Consider the following 19,206-nt stretch of genomic DNA (forward strand, 5'->3'; position numbering starts at 1 on the left):
TTTAGTACTGAGGTTTAGAATCTGAGAAATGGCCAAAAAATTCAATCAAATCATTTGATCAAAGCCAACTGAGCGACCACAGCGCAAATCACCACTTCTTCTCAACTCTCTAGCTTCTCTATACAAGCAAAAGGGTTTTCTTTCCATTTTTCGATAAGGGATAAAACTCATTTATAAAAGACTTCATTTCTCTCTATTTTTGAATTTGTCATTTCCTTCCATTTCTCATTCATACCACTTCCAAACCTAACAAGGAGGTCATTTCATACAGATTATATGTTTATCAGGTGATGTTTTCTTTTTTGAAATCACCATCAGGTTTATTACTACTATATAATTTGATAGGAAAAAATTACTACTCTATAATTTATCAGAATTTTATTGTTATGTTTTGTAACAAAAGTGACATTTAATACAATTTGTTATCGAACGTTTAATTCTAAAACCAACATCAAAATGATGACATCTCTTTCTTTTAATCTGAAAGCGGGCTATAGAGGAATCACGTGATTGCCTGAATCTTCCTTCCAAATATACATATACAATTACTCCCGTTTTAAATAATTTGTCGTGATTATTAAAAATAATTGATTTAAATTATTTGTCGTTTTAAAAATTCAAGGCAAAATTAATTAATTTTTCCCATAATAGAATTTTGTCATAATGGAGAGATCACACACATAAATAAAGTAAACATTTAATAAAGAGAGATTGTGACAAAGGCATAAATAAAAGTAAAGTAGTCAAAATTCTCTCCTAATTAATACTCCATCCGTCCCATAATAAGTGTCATCTTAGCCAAATTTTTTTGTCAAGTGTCACTTTAGAAAACCAAGACATAAATTGATTAATTTTTTCCAATTCTACCCTTAGACAATAAAGTAACATCTAAATGATGATTGGAAAAATCACATAGTAACTTGGTATTGTTGGATTCAAGGTTTACTACTTGTGCATGCTCCAATAAAGAAGAAAAAGTAATTTATTTTTATTATATATGGATAATTTAATAAATTTCACATTACATTATTTATTTTTTAATATACGTATTTTTTTTTTAAAAAGACAATAATTTGAGAGGAGGGAGTATAAATAAGAGCGTTGGGAAGCGAGGACAGCAAATCTTTCGAGACGTTATCTGCATGACAAGTCACGATCTTTTATTCATTTATTTGAGTCAAAAATAAACATTAGACGGAACATTCACCTCTTCATTTCATTAAACAATTGTTTCGAGTCTTTTTCTCCAAGAAGTAATAACAGAATATTCAACCCCTCAACATTATCATTCCTTTTGGGGCTTTTTCTAATTTGATGTTTGGCTTACAGATAGATTGTTTAGGAAAGATTTATTCTCCAATTTCATTACAAGGAGAATCAGATCTCCTCATATTTTATGAAGTAGAGTGCATGATGTCTTTGTTTTTTCTTGCCTAATAAAACCTTCAATTTCTTTGTATTCGAAAATTATAGAAGTCTTATACATATTTTTATAATCTTCACAACATAAAGGAAAATTCACGCGAAATGAAACTTTTAAAAAGTTCAAACTTTCTTGTCAGATCTTCATTTTGCTTGAATTTTCCTTCAAAGTTCAACATCTGCTTGGAGATGTTTAACACTATCAAGAAGAGAAGTGTTTTCCATTATATCGTAAAGACTATAAGAAATACTACGTAAACTTTTATGATTTTGAATACAAAGAAATTGAAGACTTTTATAGACAAGAAATGACACATTTTTTTAAAAAAATCCCGAACTCTATGGCATGAAATATGAGGAAATTTCTTTCCTAAATTAAGCTATATAAGGAAAATTTAAAACTAAGGTTTTTTAGATTGACTTAAAAGAGACTCCAATTTGGCCGAGGTGGATATTTTGAAATCCGAGTTCAAATCTTTAGCAAAATGGAATAAGCCTAAGTGATATAAAAGGTTAAATATGCTAATCTCTTAAAACAATTCAAAGAAACACCAAGCGCAATCATTCAAAACCACACACAACAAAGATGGTAGTAATAAATGATGCAGTGAGCTGAATGCTTCGTCTTAGTAGCCTTCAAAGGACTATACTTCATCAATTTGAAGACTGTTTTCCTTGGTAGAGTGTAAGTTATAGGAATAGAGTTGAAAGAGTCTTTCACTAGGATTCAAATATTTGCTCCAAATGTGTACATGCAAAAAGAAAACAAAAGGAGATACAAATTAGCAGGACAGTCTCTCAATTGATAATACATGGAATATATACATGTCACTAACATTTAATCAACCAAAATTCTTAAACATAGTATTTTTACACTAAGCAAAGCAAACCCCTTATCAGTTAACATTTTAGCAGCTACATTCAATATACCTTTTCCTAGATCGATATGAAGTACTCACAAAGATGCCACAATACATTGTATTGGAACAAAATAACTTCCTTTATTCATGCTCTCTATTATTAAATGCAAGCAGATAACGACGAGCAGTAAATGAACGTTAGACGGTATTTTAGCTTAAACAGATTTATTAAGATAGGATTTTAACAAAGCATGGTATGACAGCTAAAATCATGATATTCACTAAGCATCTTTCAAGCACAAAAAAGCATAAACAGAACCATGATATATGAATAAAACGAGGTTGATGAGAGGGATGACAGTAAAAACGATGGTGATCACCATCATGGCTGAAAAAAGGTGAAATTTTGTACAATTTTTTGCGCGGAGTGCCCTTCTTTTGGGCTGGTTTTTATATTTTGCCCCTCATTTATGTCTTCTTTAAATTTTGCCCTTGCCGTCTGTTTAATGAAAGTTTTTTGATAAAATTACCCTTACCCATTAAAATCCTTTTTATTTCGTCATTTGCCTTTTTCTTTTTTTGCTTCTTCTTTCCTCCTCCGTTTTGTATTTGTCTCATCTGTTCTAAAACTTAGGTACGAATTTGGATCTTTTGCTCGTTTCAATATTTGTTTTTATGTTAAATTGTTATTTGTTGAATTGATATCCTTGTCTTCATCGTTTTTTATATTTAATTGATCCTTTTTTATTTAAAATTATAGTGTTTTGTTATAGTGTCTGTATGATTTTTTGAACTTTAGTTTCATTCCCCATGTATATATTTTGGTTTTTTGAATGTCGTATTATGAATGTCGTAATATGTTTTAGTTGATTTTGATATGCGTTTTGGTTTTCTCTTTGTTGAATCGTTGAAGTTTTGCCTGTGAACAGTTGTTTTATGTTGTTGCTGTTGTTTTTATTTAATAATCTGGTTTTTGTGAAGAATATGTTTGTCTGAGGCAACATATGTCGGGTCCGGCAGAGTTCTTGGCTTTTGAAACTGAAGTTATGTCGGTTCCGGCATAAAGTTATGCTTGTTCCGACATAACTTCATGAATTAAGTTAATTTATGTGTGCTTGGTTTTTTGATGTTGTCTTATTAATAATTTTGGTTTTTATGCAATCTTTTGTGTTTTTGGTGTTTTGTTAATAATGTTTTGTTTTGGTTATGAAAAATGAAAGTTTGCCTCTCACGGCATACTTTGTAATTTGTAAACTGAAGTTATGCCGGTTCCGGCATAAAGTTATGCGTGTTCCGGCATAACTTCATGAATTAAGTTAATTTATGTGTGCTTGGTTTTTTGGTGTTGTCTTGTTAATAATTTTGGTTTTTATGCAATCTTATGTGTTTTTGGTGTTGTTTTGTTAATAATGTTTTTATTTTGCTTATGAAAATGAAAGTTGCTTCTAACAACATACTTTATTCTTTTGTAAAGTGAACTTCTGCCTCCTCCGGCATACTTTTCTAGTTCTTAACACTTGCGTAAATTTTTGTTTTGCTCATGAAAATAAAAGTTTGCCACTAACAGCATACTTTGTTCTTTTGTAACATGAACTTCTGTCCCCTCTGGCAGACTTGTCTAATTCTTAACACTTGTGTACTTTTTTATTTTGCTTATGAAAATGAAAGTTGCCTCTAACAGCATACTTTGTTCTTTTGTAAAGTAAACTTCTGCCTCATCCGGCATGCTTTTCTAGTTCTTAACACTTGTATACTTGATGTTTTGCTTATGAAAATGAAAGTTTGCCTCTAACAGCATAATTTGTTCTTTTGTAAAGTGAACTTCTGCCTCCTCCGGCAGACTTGTCTAATTCTTAACACTTGTGTACTTTTTTATTTTGCTTATGAAAATGAAAGTTGTCTCTAACAGCATACTTTGTTCTTTTGTAAAGTAAATTTCTGCCTCTTCCGGCATACTTTTCTAGTTCTTAACACTTGCGTAAATTTTTGTTTTGCTTATGAAAATAAAAGTTGTCTCTAACAGCATACTTTGTTCTTTTGTAAAGTAAACTTCTGCCTCATCCGGCATACTTTTCTAGTTCTTAACACTTGTATACTTGATGTTTTGCTTATGAAAATGAAAGTTTGCCTCTAACAGCATAATTTGTTCTTTTGTAAAGTGAACTTCTGCCTCCTCCGGCAGACTTGTCTAATTCTTAACACTTGTGTACTTTTTTATTTTTCTTATGAAAATGAAAGTTGCCTCTAACAGCATACTTTGTTCTTTTGTAAAGTAAACTTTTGCCTCTTCCGTCATACTTTTCTAGTTCTTAACACTTGCGTAAAATTTTGTTTTGCTCATGAAAATAAAAGTTGCCTCTAACAGCATACTTTGTTCTTTTGTAAAGTAAACTTCTGCCTCCTCCGGCATACTTCTCTAGTTCTTAACACTCGTATACTTGATGTTTTGCTTATGAAAATGAAAGTTTGACTCTAGCAGCATACTTTGTTCTTTTGCAAGGTGAACTTCTGCCTCCTCCGGCATACTTGTTCAGAACTTTTCCTGATTATTTTGTGTCAACTGAAGTTACTATAATTTCAAGTCTAAGTCATTGAGCATTGTATACTAATCAAATGGAACGTATAAACTAATCAAAATTAGAACAAAGCAATAAATTTGATCAATTCTATGTTGTTGAGTAAAATTATGATTCGCAATGTTGAATCTCAACTGAATATCAGTTGTTTAATTCATAGAAGATGATTTGTTGTTATTTTCAAATATTAACAAATCTAAACTTAATAAAGCATCAAATTGAGTTGAATTACGTTCAATTGAAACGCTATATATTATGTATTTATCTTTTCCGATGTTGTAGCAGCAAAATCAATGGAGATTTCTCTGGTGAAATGTTGGAACGATGGAACGATTGAAAGGTTTGTTGTTGGAATGATGGATAGGTTTAATTGGATGTTTGGGGTTCGTTATAGACTTTCAGGTTTTTATATGTGATGGGTAGGGGTAGTAACGTCTTTTCTTATTATTTTTTAGCTTAGAAGGGCAAATATTAAAGACCACGCATTACGGGGGCAAAAATTAAAGACCAACGCATTTGAAGGGCATTCGCGCGAATTGCCCAATTTTGTATGAAAGAGGAAAGGGCCGAAATGGGGCTGTTTTTACGGTTAGGTTTGGGTTTGGGCTTGTGTTTGTGGGTTTTAGTGGACCCAAATTATTGGGCTGGTAGTAGTTTTGTTTGGGCTTGTAGCTGGCCGTAATTCGTGGCCTATTACTACTTCAAATTGATTTCTTTTGATCTTCTAACTTAGAACATTATTAGCATATAAATTAAGTGATGACAATTAGTAATCAAAATATAAAAAATAAAATGTTTATATCGTAAACTTACGGTCAATGATTTAGCATATATATTGATATAAAGTACCTAATTTAATAAGTAGAAACTTGCAATAAAGTGAGGACAATCGATTATAAAAATGTATTTTTTTAGTAATTCTAAAAATGGGACAATGATAATAACAATAATGAAAATAATAATATTAATAATAATAAGGTAATTTGATCTATTATTAATTTAGATGTTCGAAAAAATGGATGAGAGATAGAGGTAAACCGAATAAGAATCGGGGGAGGTGATTAGACATGACATGACACAACTTCAGTTGACCGATGACATGACCTTAGATAAGAAGTGTATGAAGATTGAGGATTAAGGTAGAAGGGTAGCACGTAGCTGCGGGGATACTTATTCTTCTCTTTTCCTTTTTAATAGTAGTACTCAGTATCGCGTACTCACTTATTTTTCCATGTGTATTAATATTAGATGCTACATTTACGTCGTGTCTTGTTATTTTACTGTCCATTTTATTACAATCTTGTGCTAGATAACTTTCTTTTGAACCCAGAGTGTACTAGAAACAACTTCTCTATTCCTACAAAGGAAGAGGTAAGATGCGCATAAATCCTACATTTTTGGACCCCACTTGATTACACTGGGTATCTTTCAATTTCCAATAACTTTTTGTATTAAAACTTTAGTACTCCTACTACCTATTAACATTAATTATATTTGAACCACTTTTTATTTATTTTTTTAATTTTGAAATTGCCTATTAACAATAATTATATTTGAACCATTTTGCATTTAATTTAAAATTTGCAAATATCTTTTAACTGTTCCTTTATTATTTAACGATGATTAGGTTAATTATTACTACTAATTTTAAAAGGGATTGATATAATATAAAAAATTAAAATTTGGAATCTAATTCCTCAACTGAGTTTGATCAAAATTAAACATTTTAAATAATGAGAATATTTGAAAAAGTGAAGAAAAAGAAAAGATTATTAGGGGAATAAACAGCTCTAAAAAAATTCAACTTTCAAACCTCTAAATAAACCCTACAAAATCAAGTTATCTATCCATTCCTCTAGGGTTTTGTGATTTTCATAAACTTCAACTTCAGTTTGATTAGAGATGCAATTGACACTTGAATTCGGGTAATTTTTAAAATTCTTTCCTTTTATAAGTTACAGCCAAATTCAACTAATTATTACTATTTGATCCAATTCTGGGATGTAATCTTTGTTTTAGCTGAAACCCTTTTCAGATTAGTTTGTATAAAAGCAATTTGGATGAGTGGTTTGTGAATTTTAGAAGCTTAAGTTAGAAGACTTGCATTTGGAACTAAACAAATTGTTGAAAGATTTAATCTTGCTTGCAATATATGTTTCTTTTTTTCTGTTTCCTTGTAATTCCTGTTACTATCAGTCTCTTTCCTCTGGATGATATTTACTGCTCTCTCCGTTTCAATTTGTTTGTCCTAGTTTGACTGGGCATAGAGTTTAATAAATTAAAGAAAGACTTTTGAATCTTGTGATTTTAAACTAAAGTTATGTATAATGTACGGAAATACCCTTTAATATTGTGATCTTTAAATATGCCATGTAGGATGTTGAAATTAAAGAGTTGCCGAACTAGGAAAGGGTCATTCTTTTTTAAACAGGCTAAAAAAGGAAAGTAAGACAAACAGAGTACTTTGTTTTCGCCATGCTACTGAGGAAGTGGCACTTGGCCTTTTAGGTTTATGTTGAGGCCATATCAGATTTTGAGTGCTAACCAAAATCTCCAAGCAAGAGCACTTTGATATTCCTCTTCACTTCTCCAGGGGCTGCTCCAATAGGATTTTTCGTTTTTCATGTTGAGTGATGTTGGCAGTCTATTGATTGAAAAAACATTGGAGATACTCATAGAGTCGATCTTTGCTCCCGCTGTAATATCACTGTGTGCTTGTTTGTGCTATACTAAAGAGGACCGTGTTCGAGTATCAGCATAATGTCTGCAAAGATCATTTGTTTAAAGATAGTAGTGTCAGCTTTTCATGCATAAGATGTGATATTTGAGTCATATTACGCATTCAAGTTTTCTCGTAGGAGTTTTGATTTTGATTTTTAAAATTCACAAAGAGTTGCTCTTTTTTGTTATGAAGCTTTAAGTTAAAAGGATTTTCTAAATGGTATGCTATATGCAACATTTAGCTCGTCTTTTTACTTATAAATATAACAAACTAGAGCACTCGCATTATCTGACTCCAAAAGTTGCTATTTGCCTGCGACTTTATAAGAAGCTCGTATTGCTTCCTGTTAAAATTGCTGTTACCTTTTTATAGTGTTCTAAAGGTAACTTATTCCTTGCCCCGAGGGCAAATTAGGATCTTACGAGCGAAGTCATTACTTTGTCAAAATCATGAAGAATGTTAGTAATGGCAATTCGATAAATAATGAGCATGTTAGTGATGGACAATGAAAATCAGGACTAAATCACGAAATTCTTGAGAGATGGAATTTGTACAATGTTCAATCTTTGTTCTAACATGTGACAGGTGAAAGAAGTTGTTCTAATAAAGAATCCTTAAGGTCTTAGACTCTTCACATTTAAGATATAGTTAGCAGCTGAACACCTAGGGATGTTTGAATTTTGACTCCAAAATTTAAAAGACATCACTGTAACCAGAGTGGGGTCATTTACCATCTTCTGCAAATGCTTGTTATATATGACAGGATGGTGCAATCAGCAATAACTATTGCCTAAGATTCTACCTGATTTCTTCTATTTGTAGTTGTTCAGCGACGTGGCATCAAGGATAACATCTATGTTCTCCAAATATGGATAGAATTGTGAAACTCATATATCTGGTGACATTGGTTGTTGATAAAACAGCGTGTCATTCAAACATCTAACCAGATTGACTTCGGAGTTTCATACTGCAGTGTCCTCCTTATTACCCCATCAGTTTGACGGTAGCACAGAATTTCATGACCTAATATGAAGTACTTGAAACTATAGTCAGAAATTGATATTTCTTGTCAGTATGACTCTCATTGATTAGCTTTCTGACATTCCTGTGTGTTAGTCTTTTCTGCTTCCTTTTAAAATGCTTTACCTTATGCATCTGATCTCTATTGACATCTCTCAATTATGCTTTTACTTTCAAAACTCAGGGGAGGACTGGAGCTTCTTTGTGATTCTGTGAAGATCCATAACATTAATGTTGACCCTCAAGATGGAGAGAAGCAGGTGCAGTTTCATCTCCAATAATTGTTGTTCATAATGTAATTTCCCTTTCTAAGGGGAGTAATGGTGTGATTCCTTTTCATTCTTTTCTTTAACCAGTTAACGATGAAAAACTTGCTCTCTTGGGTACGCACCAATGTGATCAAGGAGAGGCCTGAAATGTTTATGAAAGGAGACTCAGTGTAAGTTGGAATAACTTTTTACCCACCTCGTTAACACTTCAAAACTCAAGTTTCTTATGCTGTTGTCATGACATCCCCTGTTAAAAGTCCCTCTCATCCCCTCCTCCTCCAGTTATGCATACCTTACCTTATGCCATAGCAGAACATGTTAAGTAAAATGGTGCCACCATCAAATATATTTCCAATTATGTTGAGACCTTTATCTTGTTTGAACACGTACATACTTGCACGCTTGAACATGCCAAGACGTAACTGAAGAGAGAGCTTGTTATAACTTGTATTTGTTGCAGGAGGCCTGGAGTTCTAGTCCTTGTAAACGACACTGATTGGGAACTAAGTGGCCAGCTCGAAACAGTGCTGGAAGAGAAGGATAACGTAGTTTTCATCTCAACATTGCATGGCGGTTGACGTTGATATTATACTTCGCGAGCTTCTGAAAACTCGAGACTATAATAGAACTTTGGTCATTAATTATGTAATGTAATAATCAAGAATGAAGTGTATTGAATGTATGATGCTAACATAAGTGCATTTTGATTACTGATTCCTTTCTGGCCTAAATCGACAAACCGCACCAAACCGATAAGAAGAAAAATCCGACCACTCTTGGTTTGGTTTGGTTTTAACTAAAAAAAAGTTAAACCGAATCAAATCAATTCGACATTACATGTATAAAATTTTAAAAATATTTTATACATAAAAATATCAATTTATAAATATTTCGTAAACTTTTTCATAGTTTTTTGTCTTTTAACATAATTATTTCAGGCTTGGAAATAGAATTTTGAATGGTCCAATAAGTTTTATAGCCTATATATATTAGTAACTCAAATAAAACCTAACAAAAATCATATCAATACTAATGCTAATAAAAGAAATTTAATTCTAACACCAGGAATGACAATAATGTTGGATATATTCTTTAGTTTTATATTGGTTTAGACAGTGAAAATAAACAATTTAGTTTTATTTTTTTCTTTAATATTTAGTCAGGTAATTAATACTTATTAGCCGTACTTGTTTTAGCATGAGTTTGTACTTTTAGACTATGATCATTTTCTATATGCCTTATAAATTAGCCTTATTTATCTATTATAGCATGACTTAGTACTTTTAGATTATGATCATTTATTTTTTGCGATTTCATTACTTTTTTTGTTGAATATTTTAGTACAATGTCATCTCTCATCTCACATTTTGTGTTATTTTTTTAAAATAATCTTAATTAGATAATCGTATCTTACTAGGACTAAAGAAATATTTGAAGTACAAGTTATATATGTTGTATGAAGACTTTACCGGAGAAAAACCCAAAAAACCCGAGCAACCGAAAAAAACCGAGAAAACCCGAGGTTGAAAAACCCGACTTTTGTTGGTTTGGTTTATAGATTTAAAAACCCGATGCAATTGGTTTGGTTTGGTATTTGAAAAACCCGAACCAACCCGGTCCATGTACACCCCTAATTCTTACACTATACAAGTGTTTCGTTAGTCGGTTTTATCTCTGGTAGATACTTAAACAACGATTTCAAATGGATTTATCCATTATAACCTCTAGTTTATCCAGGAAATTGTTTTTAAGTACTCCAGATATAGACCATAGTGCAATGAACCGATAGGAGTAGATGTAGCCATGTAGAGAAGCTTAGAGGAACATGGTAGCATGGATTATTGGTTACTGTTTTGGTTACTCATTACTTTAATACATATTACCACTTTGGTGGTGTACTGGTATCTACAAGTCTTATAGCCACCCATCATGGGTGCGTCTCCAGACACACTTGGCCACTTTAATACATAATACAAGTTAGAGCTTAGGTTTTAAGGTTATTTCTCTTAGGTTTATCAAGTTTGGCAATTTATGTCTTGTTCTAACTTTTAATTAGTAACTGGTAAGCCCCAAAAGGATGATTTCCAAGGTGACGAAGTTTAAATTCTATACTCTCTCCGTCCACTTTTACTTATCACCTATTGACTTGACACGCCTATTAAGGAGTCAAAAATAGAATGAAAAGTTTATAATATCACCCTTTGGATATAATAAATTTTATGTCTTGGGAAATGCATTGGGAGATGACTTATAGTTAATAATAAGGGTGAAAATAGGATAAAAAGTGATAAATTATGTTTTGGTTTTCTAAAGTGGACAAGTAAAAGTGAACATCTATTTTTAGTATAGTGGACAAATAAAAATGGACTGAGGGAGTATTATTCTAAAGAAGTAGGGGGAATTTTTTCATAAAAAAAGAAAGAAAAGAAAAAACTGGTGGAATGTTGAGAGTGGTGATATGATAAACTTTTCATTATATTTTTGATTCCTTAATAGGCGTGTCAAGTCAATAGGTGATAAGTAAAAGTGGACGGAGGGAGTATAGAATTTAAATTATGTCTTGGTTTTCTAAAGTGGAGAAGTAAAAGTGAACATCTATTTTTAGTATAGTGGACAAATAAAAATGGAATGAGGGAGTATTATTCTAAAGAAGTAGGGGGAATTTTTTCGTAAAAAAAGAAAGAAAAGAAAACACTGGTGGAATGTTGAGAGTGGGATTTGAACCCACGCCCTTTCGGACCAGAACCTTAATCTGGCGCCTTAGACCAACTCGGCCATCTCAACACTTGCGGATTAATTGAAGCTAAAATGTAAATAACCTTTCGAGATGACAACCTGCACATGTAGGAGCAATTCTTCCTATGTCCACTACTAGGAGTATCCTCCCAAAAGAAAAATATGTATATGTCAGATTTGGGCTCTGCCCTTTATAATAAAAATTACAAAGAGAGAATCTACTACACAAAAGAGAAAGCACTGGCAGCAACAAAAAAAGGATGGAGTTCCATGTAGGTATTGTCCGCCAGCTTCATAGTCAATGGGGCACAACATATTCAGAATATAATATACAAAAAAGAGAATCCACTTGAGATAACCACATCTCTGCTATTAGTCGATTTAGGCTCTGCCTTTTATAATAAAAATTATGGCTCGGTCGGAGAAAGTGTTGGCAACAACAAAAAGGAAGGAAGGGTTCACGTAGTTGTTATGTCCTCCCCCTTCTTAGTCAATGGAACAAAACAAATTCAAAATCTATTATACAAAAGAAAATCCACTTCAAATAACCACGTCTCAGCTAGGCAGCATGTGAAATGACCGAGATTCTAATTTAAGAATAATTATCAGCTTATTTGGTTACAGAAAATTACGAGTTATCTTGTTGCGGGATTATAAAACAACAATCGTTTGTCTTAACGTTTAAGGATTTAGTAATTGATTGCAGACACCATAAAAACACCTTAATCCTCAAAAGCAGCATAACAAGGTAACATAAACCTCCAAATTGTAATTCATGATTGGAATAGAAATTGCTCATCATCTTGAGAACGCTCCGCTTTTATGCTTTAGATTCACTAAATAAATGCTGGCCTTATCATTCAGTTAACATCTAAAGAGACCATTGGCCACCTTCCTCTACTAGTACATTGTAAGACTAAATAACCTGACTTATTCTGTCAAAGGTACAAAAGAACTTCCCAACAATAAATAAAACAAACAGTACATAAAATTCCTCTAGAAAATACACAATTATTTGTTCGATGACACTTCCCTAAAAAAATACAAAAGCAAAGAAGGCAAAACAGCAGGCTTTCATCACCCAAGTAGTCTGAGATCGATTATATCTTCTGTTTGCCTTTTCTAACTTTCTCTAATTCTGCTTCAGCATCTTTCAACTGTTGTTTCAATGCAGCTACTCTATTCTCCAACTCCTCCACCGAGCCTCGAGCAAGAGAAGACTGGTATGGTGTTGTAAAATGATGTGAAAATCCTTTCAGGGCTTCGACACCACAAACCTATCAAAAAATAACTCATCAATCAGTAGACTGGCAAAAGGTTCAGTACCTTTTTTCAGTACAACGAAAATATAAATCAGCAAGAAAAGGAAGAAGCAGATATCCAGCTATGTGTCATACCTCTTGTGGCAGCAAAGGCAACTTCGTAATGTTAAAATCGTCATATAATATGTAGAACTGATCCAAGTATTTCTGTTGCATCCGCATTCTAGCCTCCAGCAATTTGGATTCAACAACTGAAAAGGATTACAATTCCTACGAATTAGTTTATCACTTCAAGAGGAAGATTTTAGAATTCATTATGTCCTATTTTATATGAGACCGTTGGAAACTAACAATGTTAATTTACCACTATGTATATTTCAACAGTAGTAGTGGAAGAACATATTACCATACTAAGTAAATAGTTTTTAAAGTTTAAATTAATTAGGTACAGCAATTCGAGTTCTCAAAACATGTGAAAGTGGCATAAATAAAATTACTGATAGAAGGGGGTCACACTTTTGGAACTTATGTCATATAGATTGATTACAGGGTACAGAGAACATTAATACGTGATATGTACAGGCCAAAGAGAATTAACGGAAAAAAGGAAAGAAGAACTGCAGTAGTTAAGACGGGAAACGTACCTTCTTCGTCAAAAATCACTTGGTTAATTATAATGTTGTGTGTATCCATCTCAAATTTAGCAAGTTCCTGAACTAGTCTTTCAGTCTCATATAGAGAGAGGAATTCCGGAATGCAAACACAAACAAATGTTGTCAAGTCCTATTAAAAAAGAAAAAGAAAAGTCGTGTTATTGCATCAGTTAAAATAGAAAATATAGAAGCGTAAGTGAACAAAGAACAGAAGGTTATTAAGCATTCCGCATGTAATGAGACATATCTGTAATCCTTTTTTTTCCCCTTTTTTGAAGAGTAAGGTGGTAGGCTCCAGCAATCAGAATAACACACAAAGCCACAACATTTGAATCAATAGGCAACAGAGCAGATTCTTCCAGAATCAAAGTAAAAGAAGCAGAAATGTATTGACTATATCTAACATGCTTTGCTCCGGACTTCAAAAATACTCATCTTTTCAAATTTAGAGAACACAAGGAACCAATTTGGTATTATCAAAGTTTAAAAATGAAATGAAGACTTCCGACACATAAGCTAAATATTCAGGAAGTACCAAGGGAGCATGTCAAAACAAATGTCTTTATAAGACTGACAATTTTGCTCCACGGGCTTTAATCCAATGGTAAGGATGCGCAACACGGGATATGTGGATTTGGACACACGTCACGAGTTTGACCCTACCACTGAAATGAAACCTGGAATTTATGTGGGAGCTGGGTAGAGGGGCGGATACTCCCAGAGTTTCAAACTTGTGGACCAACTGGGCCGGGCTAAGCTATCTCACAACAGATTTCTCCGCTACCAACTCCCCAAAAAAAACGGAATGTCGATTTTGAGGTAAAAATCTTACTGGATCCTTAAATTGTCTGTTCACTTCTTCAATAATCTCTTTCATGCCTTCGAGCTTGCCAAGGATAGCAGCCTCCCCAAATTCTTCATCAACACCCATTAGTCGAGTCATCTGAGACAGATAGAAATCAACTTCAGTAAATTTCATTGTTTTTCTTTCTCGGAAATAACGTCAACCTTGAACATCAAATTAGCAGAGCTTAGAGGGAGGCATTTATAGAAAAAAAGGAAAATGGATTTTTGTGTGTGTCTTGGGTTAGGTGGGTGATTTTATTTGGAGAGATGACCTGACTCAGCACGCCCCCAAATCTATTCTTCAAACTCATCACTTTGGCGAGCCCTTTCTCCAGTGTTGATGGGAATTGTAATAGCCGAAGAGTATGTCCTGTTGGGGCGGTATCAAACACTATTACTGAATAGTCCATTGTTTGCACCAATCTGGAAAAATATAAATGGAAAACGTTTATAGCCTGATTTGATCAACAAACCAGCAATATTAAGCTACTGATAAACAAATATCTCCACCGATAGACAAATTAAGAAAGTAGCTCATTTAAGAACTACGGATGTACCATAAGTAAATACAGTTTGAACCAAAAATATTAAGAAGGATCTTAACTAATTAATGATTCAGATGTTCAGGAAAAAGAATAGTCATGATGATAAGTTTCAGTAGAAATAATATCCCCTGTCCAATTACATTTATAACTAGTGGTGTGTGAATACAGGGGTCGTAACATCATCTAGTGGAACAACTAGTGTCCTCCTTTCAAATTCAAGATGGGTTCTTTACATATACACTCTCGGGTTGGCTTTTTGGTCACACCGAGGTTACCCTTAAGTTGTGGTGTGTTTTGAGATAGCTGTCTCCTAGCCCTCTTCTAGTGGGTCTAGTATGGTAAAGGATATGGGCTCCTTTAATACAGGTAGGGTCTTTTTAATTGCACGAATCACGCCAACTAGGTCTATATACTTTTTATTTTTTGGTAATAAAACTTTTTAATATCTAGGCCTAGTTACTTTCTTGATAAGTACTAGGCCTAAATACTAAAAGGGACATTTCTTTAGTTTCATCCAGATAGGAAGATTTTTATAGGATGTCCTAAAATAGATCAGTATTGAGTCTATCGAGCACATAACAAAAGCAGATTCTGATCCATTGATGTATAGACAATCAGTATTGAGTCTATCGACCACATAACAAAAGCAGATTTTGATCCATTGATGTATAGACAACCATTCTTGTTCTCCTGATAAGCAAGTGAAGGACATGATTGTGAGGAACAAGAATAAATCTTTATCACTGTCAAATATAGGGGAGCCTTGGTGTAAAAGTTGTTTCCATGTGACCAGGAGGTCACGGGTTCGAGCCGTGGAAACAGTAAACAACAGCAACAACATACCCAGTGTAGTCCCACATAGTGGGGTCTGGGGAGGGTAAGATGTACGCAGACCTTAGGTCTAGGGAGGGTAAGATGTACACAGACCTTACCTCTACCTTTATAGGGTAGAGAGGATGTACCCTATAAAGGTAAGGCTGGTAAGGCTGCGTACAATAGACCCTTGTGGTCCGGCTCTTCCCTAGACCCCGTGCATAGCGGAAACTTAGTGCACCAGGCTGTCCTTTTACTTTCAAATATATTGGGGGTTAGTAAAACATTTCTTCCCAAGAAAGTTAACATCATGGAATTAATTACAAAGGAATAATAATTACTTTAGCATCTCTGCAAAACTCATAGCTTCATCGATCCCAGGAATTGCGTTTGACAAATCAGACAAAAAGTCGTCCATCCCATCTGAACTGACTGCGTCTTCTTTCTCCACAGTCGGATCAATTTCCTAAAGAACACAACCTCAATCAAAAAATCATGACCAGCAACAACATATCAAGGAAAAAAGAAATTGAATATACATTCAAACTGCCAAAGAGTGTCAAATTATTCAGTAAAGGCCACTCTTCGGATTCAGCAATGCACCCCAATATAAACACAACACTTCAAAAGGCACCATTACAACTAACTTAGTACAGCTGAGTATTACTTAATCCAAAAGGACCGACGTTCAATTTGCAGACAAATAACTCCTCAACACCCACACCCACCAAAATCCCCTCTCGGAAAAAAAAGGGAAAAAAATAACACACCTTCCTTTTAAAAAAAGGATGAAGGAGTTCAGAGTAATAACGTCTAACTATTTTTTTAATCTCAATAGATACATGAATTCCTTACATTTCTCAATTCATACATGAAGAAAAGACACAATTTAAAATTGTACTACCTGTTTCATTCCCTAAACAGAAAAGGTGTCATTCTTCACTATAACAACTATTAATTCACAATACCAAGACCAAATTCACAAGTGATACAAAAATCTAGATGTGTGATTCTTCTGCATAACAACTATTAATTCACAAATTCAAAAGTGATAGAATTAATTCCCAGAATTCAGCAAGATCCAAGTAAAAATTCATAATGAATTCCTTACATTCTCAACTCATACATGAATTCCTTAAATTTCCCAATTCATACATGAAGAAAAGACACAATTTTTTTGTTATTAAACATAACATACATAACAAAATTGTACTACCTGTTTCATTCCCTAAACAGAAAAGGTGTCATTCTTCTGCACAACAACTATTAATTCACAAGTGATAGAATAAATGTCAAGAATTAGACAAGATCCAAGTAAAAATTTGAGCTTTTAAAGAAAAGTACCATAGCATACAAATTGGAGAAGCCATTAACAAGTGTAGGAGACTTGGTAAAGCGTTGTTGAAAAGCATCACTAAGATTGTGAGCAGGGTCAGTTGATATGATTAGAACTGAAGATCTGACCTCAGAAAGAAGTATACCAAGAATTGAACTACATGTTGTTTTTCCAACCCCACCTTTACCACCTACAAATACCCATTTAAGGCTATCTTGTTCTAGCACGTTTTTTACAGTAGCTTCCGGTAGTTCTTGATTATTGGAAGCCATGGATATAGGGATTTTTTTCTTTTTTCTTTTTGTACAAAACAAGAAGACTAGGGAGAGAAAATAGAGAGACCAAAGTTTGTTATTTGATTAGTTTGAGAAAGAGGTAAGGGATCTGGTCGACTTGTGTTACATGAGGTGCCGCCTCGTGCCTTATTTGTAAAGATTTTCACAATCAAATGTAGTTCAACTAATTGTAACAAATAATATTAATGTATTTTATTTTTCGAGTTATTAGTTCTCGTGATTTCAAAGTGATAGAATATTATTAATATATTTAATTGAGAGAAAAAAGATATGCCACTATTGTTCGACTACTAATACAAGAACGTTTAATTGAGGATTTTTTTATTTTTTTATCTATGTTGTTCGACTGCTCATTCAAGAACATTTAATTGAGGAAATAAAGATTTATCTCCCTTATTAAGAAAGTTTAATTGAGGGGGAAAATGTCGCCCTGTTCGACTACTCATTCAAGAATTGAAGGAATTTTTTTTTGTCTCTCGTGTTCGACTACTCATTCAAGAATGTTTAATTGAGGAAAAAAATTTATCTCCCCTGTTTTCAAGAACATTTAATTAAGGGGAAAAAATGTTGCCCTGTTCGACTACTCATTCAAAAACGTTTAATTGAGGGAATTTTTTTTGTCTCTTAGACTTGACTACTCATTCAAGAATATTTAATTGAGGGAAAAAATAAAGATTTATCTCCCCTATTTTCAATAACGTTTAATTGAGGGGGGGGGGGGGGGGGGGAATTGTGGTCCTGCTCAATTACTCATTGAAGAACGTTTAATTGGGGAAAAAAAGATTTATCTCCGCTGTTCAACTACTCATTAAAGAACGTTTAATTGAGGAGGGGAAAATCTCCCCTATTATCAAGAACGTTTAATTGAGGGAAATAAAAATTGTCTCCTATATTCAACTACTCATAAGAACGTTTAATTGAGGAAAAGAAGATTTATCTCCCTTATTCAACTATTCATTCAAGAATGTTTAATTGAGGCAAAAGAGTTTATTTTTCCCTATTCAACTACTCATTCAAGAACGTTTAATTGGGGAAAAAAAGATATATGTTTCTCTGTTCAACTACTCATTCAAGAACGTCTAATTGCGGGAAAAACAATTCACCTCTCTTATTCAACTAGTCACTCAAGAATGTCTAATTGAGGAGAAAAAATGTACTTCCCTTGTTCAACTACACATTCAAGAACGTTTGATCGAGGAAATAAAGATTGATCTCCCCTATTTAACTACTCATTCAAAAACATTTAATTGAGAAAAAAAAAGATTTGTTCTCTTGTTTAACTATTCATTCGAGAACTTTTAATTGAGGGGAAAAAGATTTAACTCCCCTATTCAATTACTCATTCAAAAACGTTTAATTGAGGAAAAAAAGATTTATCTCCCCATTCAACTACTCATTCAAGAACATTTAATTGAGTAAAACAAAAGATTTGTCTTCCTTGTTCAACTACGTACACATCCAAGAACGTTTAATTGAGGAGAAAGGGATTTATCTCCATTATTCAACAACGCATTCAAGAAAGTTTAATGAGGGAAATAAGATTTATATCCCCCCGTTCAAATACTCATTCAATAACGATCAATTGAAGGTTTTTTTTTTTTTTTTTTTTTATCTCCGAACCCCTATTCAAGAACTCATTCGAGAATGTTTAATTGAGGATTTTTTTTTTGTCTCCCATTCAACTACTCAATAAAAAATGTTTAATTGAGAAAAGAAATGATTGATCTCCCCTATTCAACTACTCATTCAAAAACGTCTAATCGAGGAACCAAAAGATTTATCTCCTCTATTCAACTACTCATACAAAAACGTTTAATTGAGGAAAAAAGATTGATCTCCCTTATTCAACC

At 33.2% G+C, this 19,206-nt stretch overlaps 2 protein-coding genes and 1 non-coding gene across 3 annotated transcripts; 1 reads left to right on the top strand and 2 right to left on the bottom strand.

Moving 5' to 3' along the window:
- The first annotated feature begins 6,618 nt into the window (after window positions 1-6,618).
- LOC132645647 (ubiquitin-related modifier 1 homolog 1-like) lies at window positions 6,619-9,586 on the top strand. The gene is made up of 4 exons (XM_060362750.1): window positions 6,619-6,783; window positions 8,785-8,860; window positions 8,957-9,039; window positions 9,330-9,586. The coding sequence occupies exons 1-4, from the start codon at window positions 6,761-6,763 to the stop codon at window positions 9,445-9,447; spliced, it is 300 nt and encodes a 99-aa protein (XP_060218733.1). The 5' UTR covers window positions 6,619-6,760; the 3' UTR covers window positions 9,448-9,586.
- Window positions 9,587-11,572: 1,986 nt separating this feature from the next.
- Window positions 11,573-11,653, bottom strand: TRNAL-AAG (transfer RNA leucine (anticodon AAG)). Its single transcript has one exon. It is a non-coding gene; the product is annotated as a tRNA-Leu (tRNA).
- Window positions 11,654-12,408: 755 nt separating this feature from the next.
- On the bottom strand, window positions 12,409-17,465 carry LOC132645648 (ATPase GET3A). The gene is made up of 7 exons (XM_060362751.1): window positions 17,069-17,465; window positions 16,066-16,190; window positions 14,639-14,789; window positions 14,353-14,463; window positions 13,512-13,650; window positions 13,003-13,118; window positions 12,409-12,882 (listed from the first exon to the last, which is right to left on the bottom strand). The coding sequence occupies exons 1-7, from the start codon at window positions 17,330-17,332 to the stop codon at window positions 12,706-12,708; spliced, it is 1,083 nt and encodes a 360-aa protein (XP_060218734.1). The 5' UTR covers window positions 17,333-17,465; the 3' UTR covers window positions 12,409-12,705.
- Between the last annotated feature and the right edge of the window lie 1,741 nt (window positions 17,466-19,206).

This window comes from Lycium barbarum, chromosome 6, assembly GCF_019175385.1.
Source record: "Lycium barbarum isolate Lr01 chromosome 6, ASM1917538v2, whole genome shotgun sequence".
NCBI lineage: Eukaryota > Viridiplantae > Streptophyta > Magnoliopsida > Solanales > Solanaceae > Lycium > Lycium barbarum.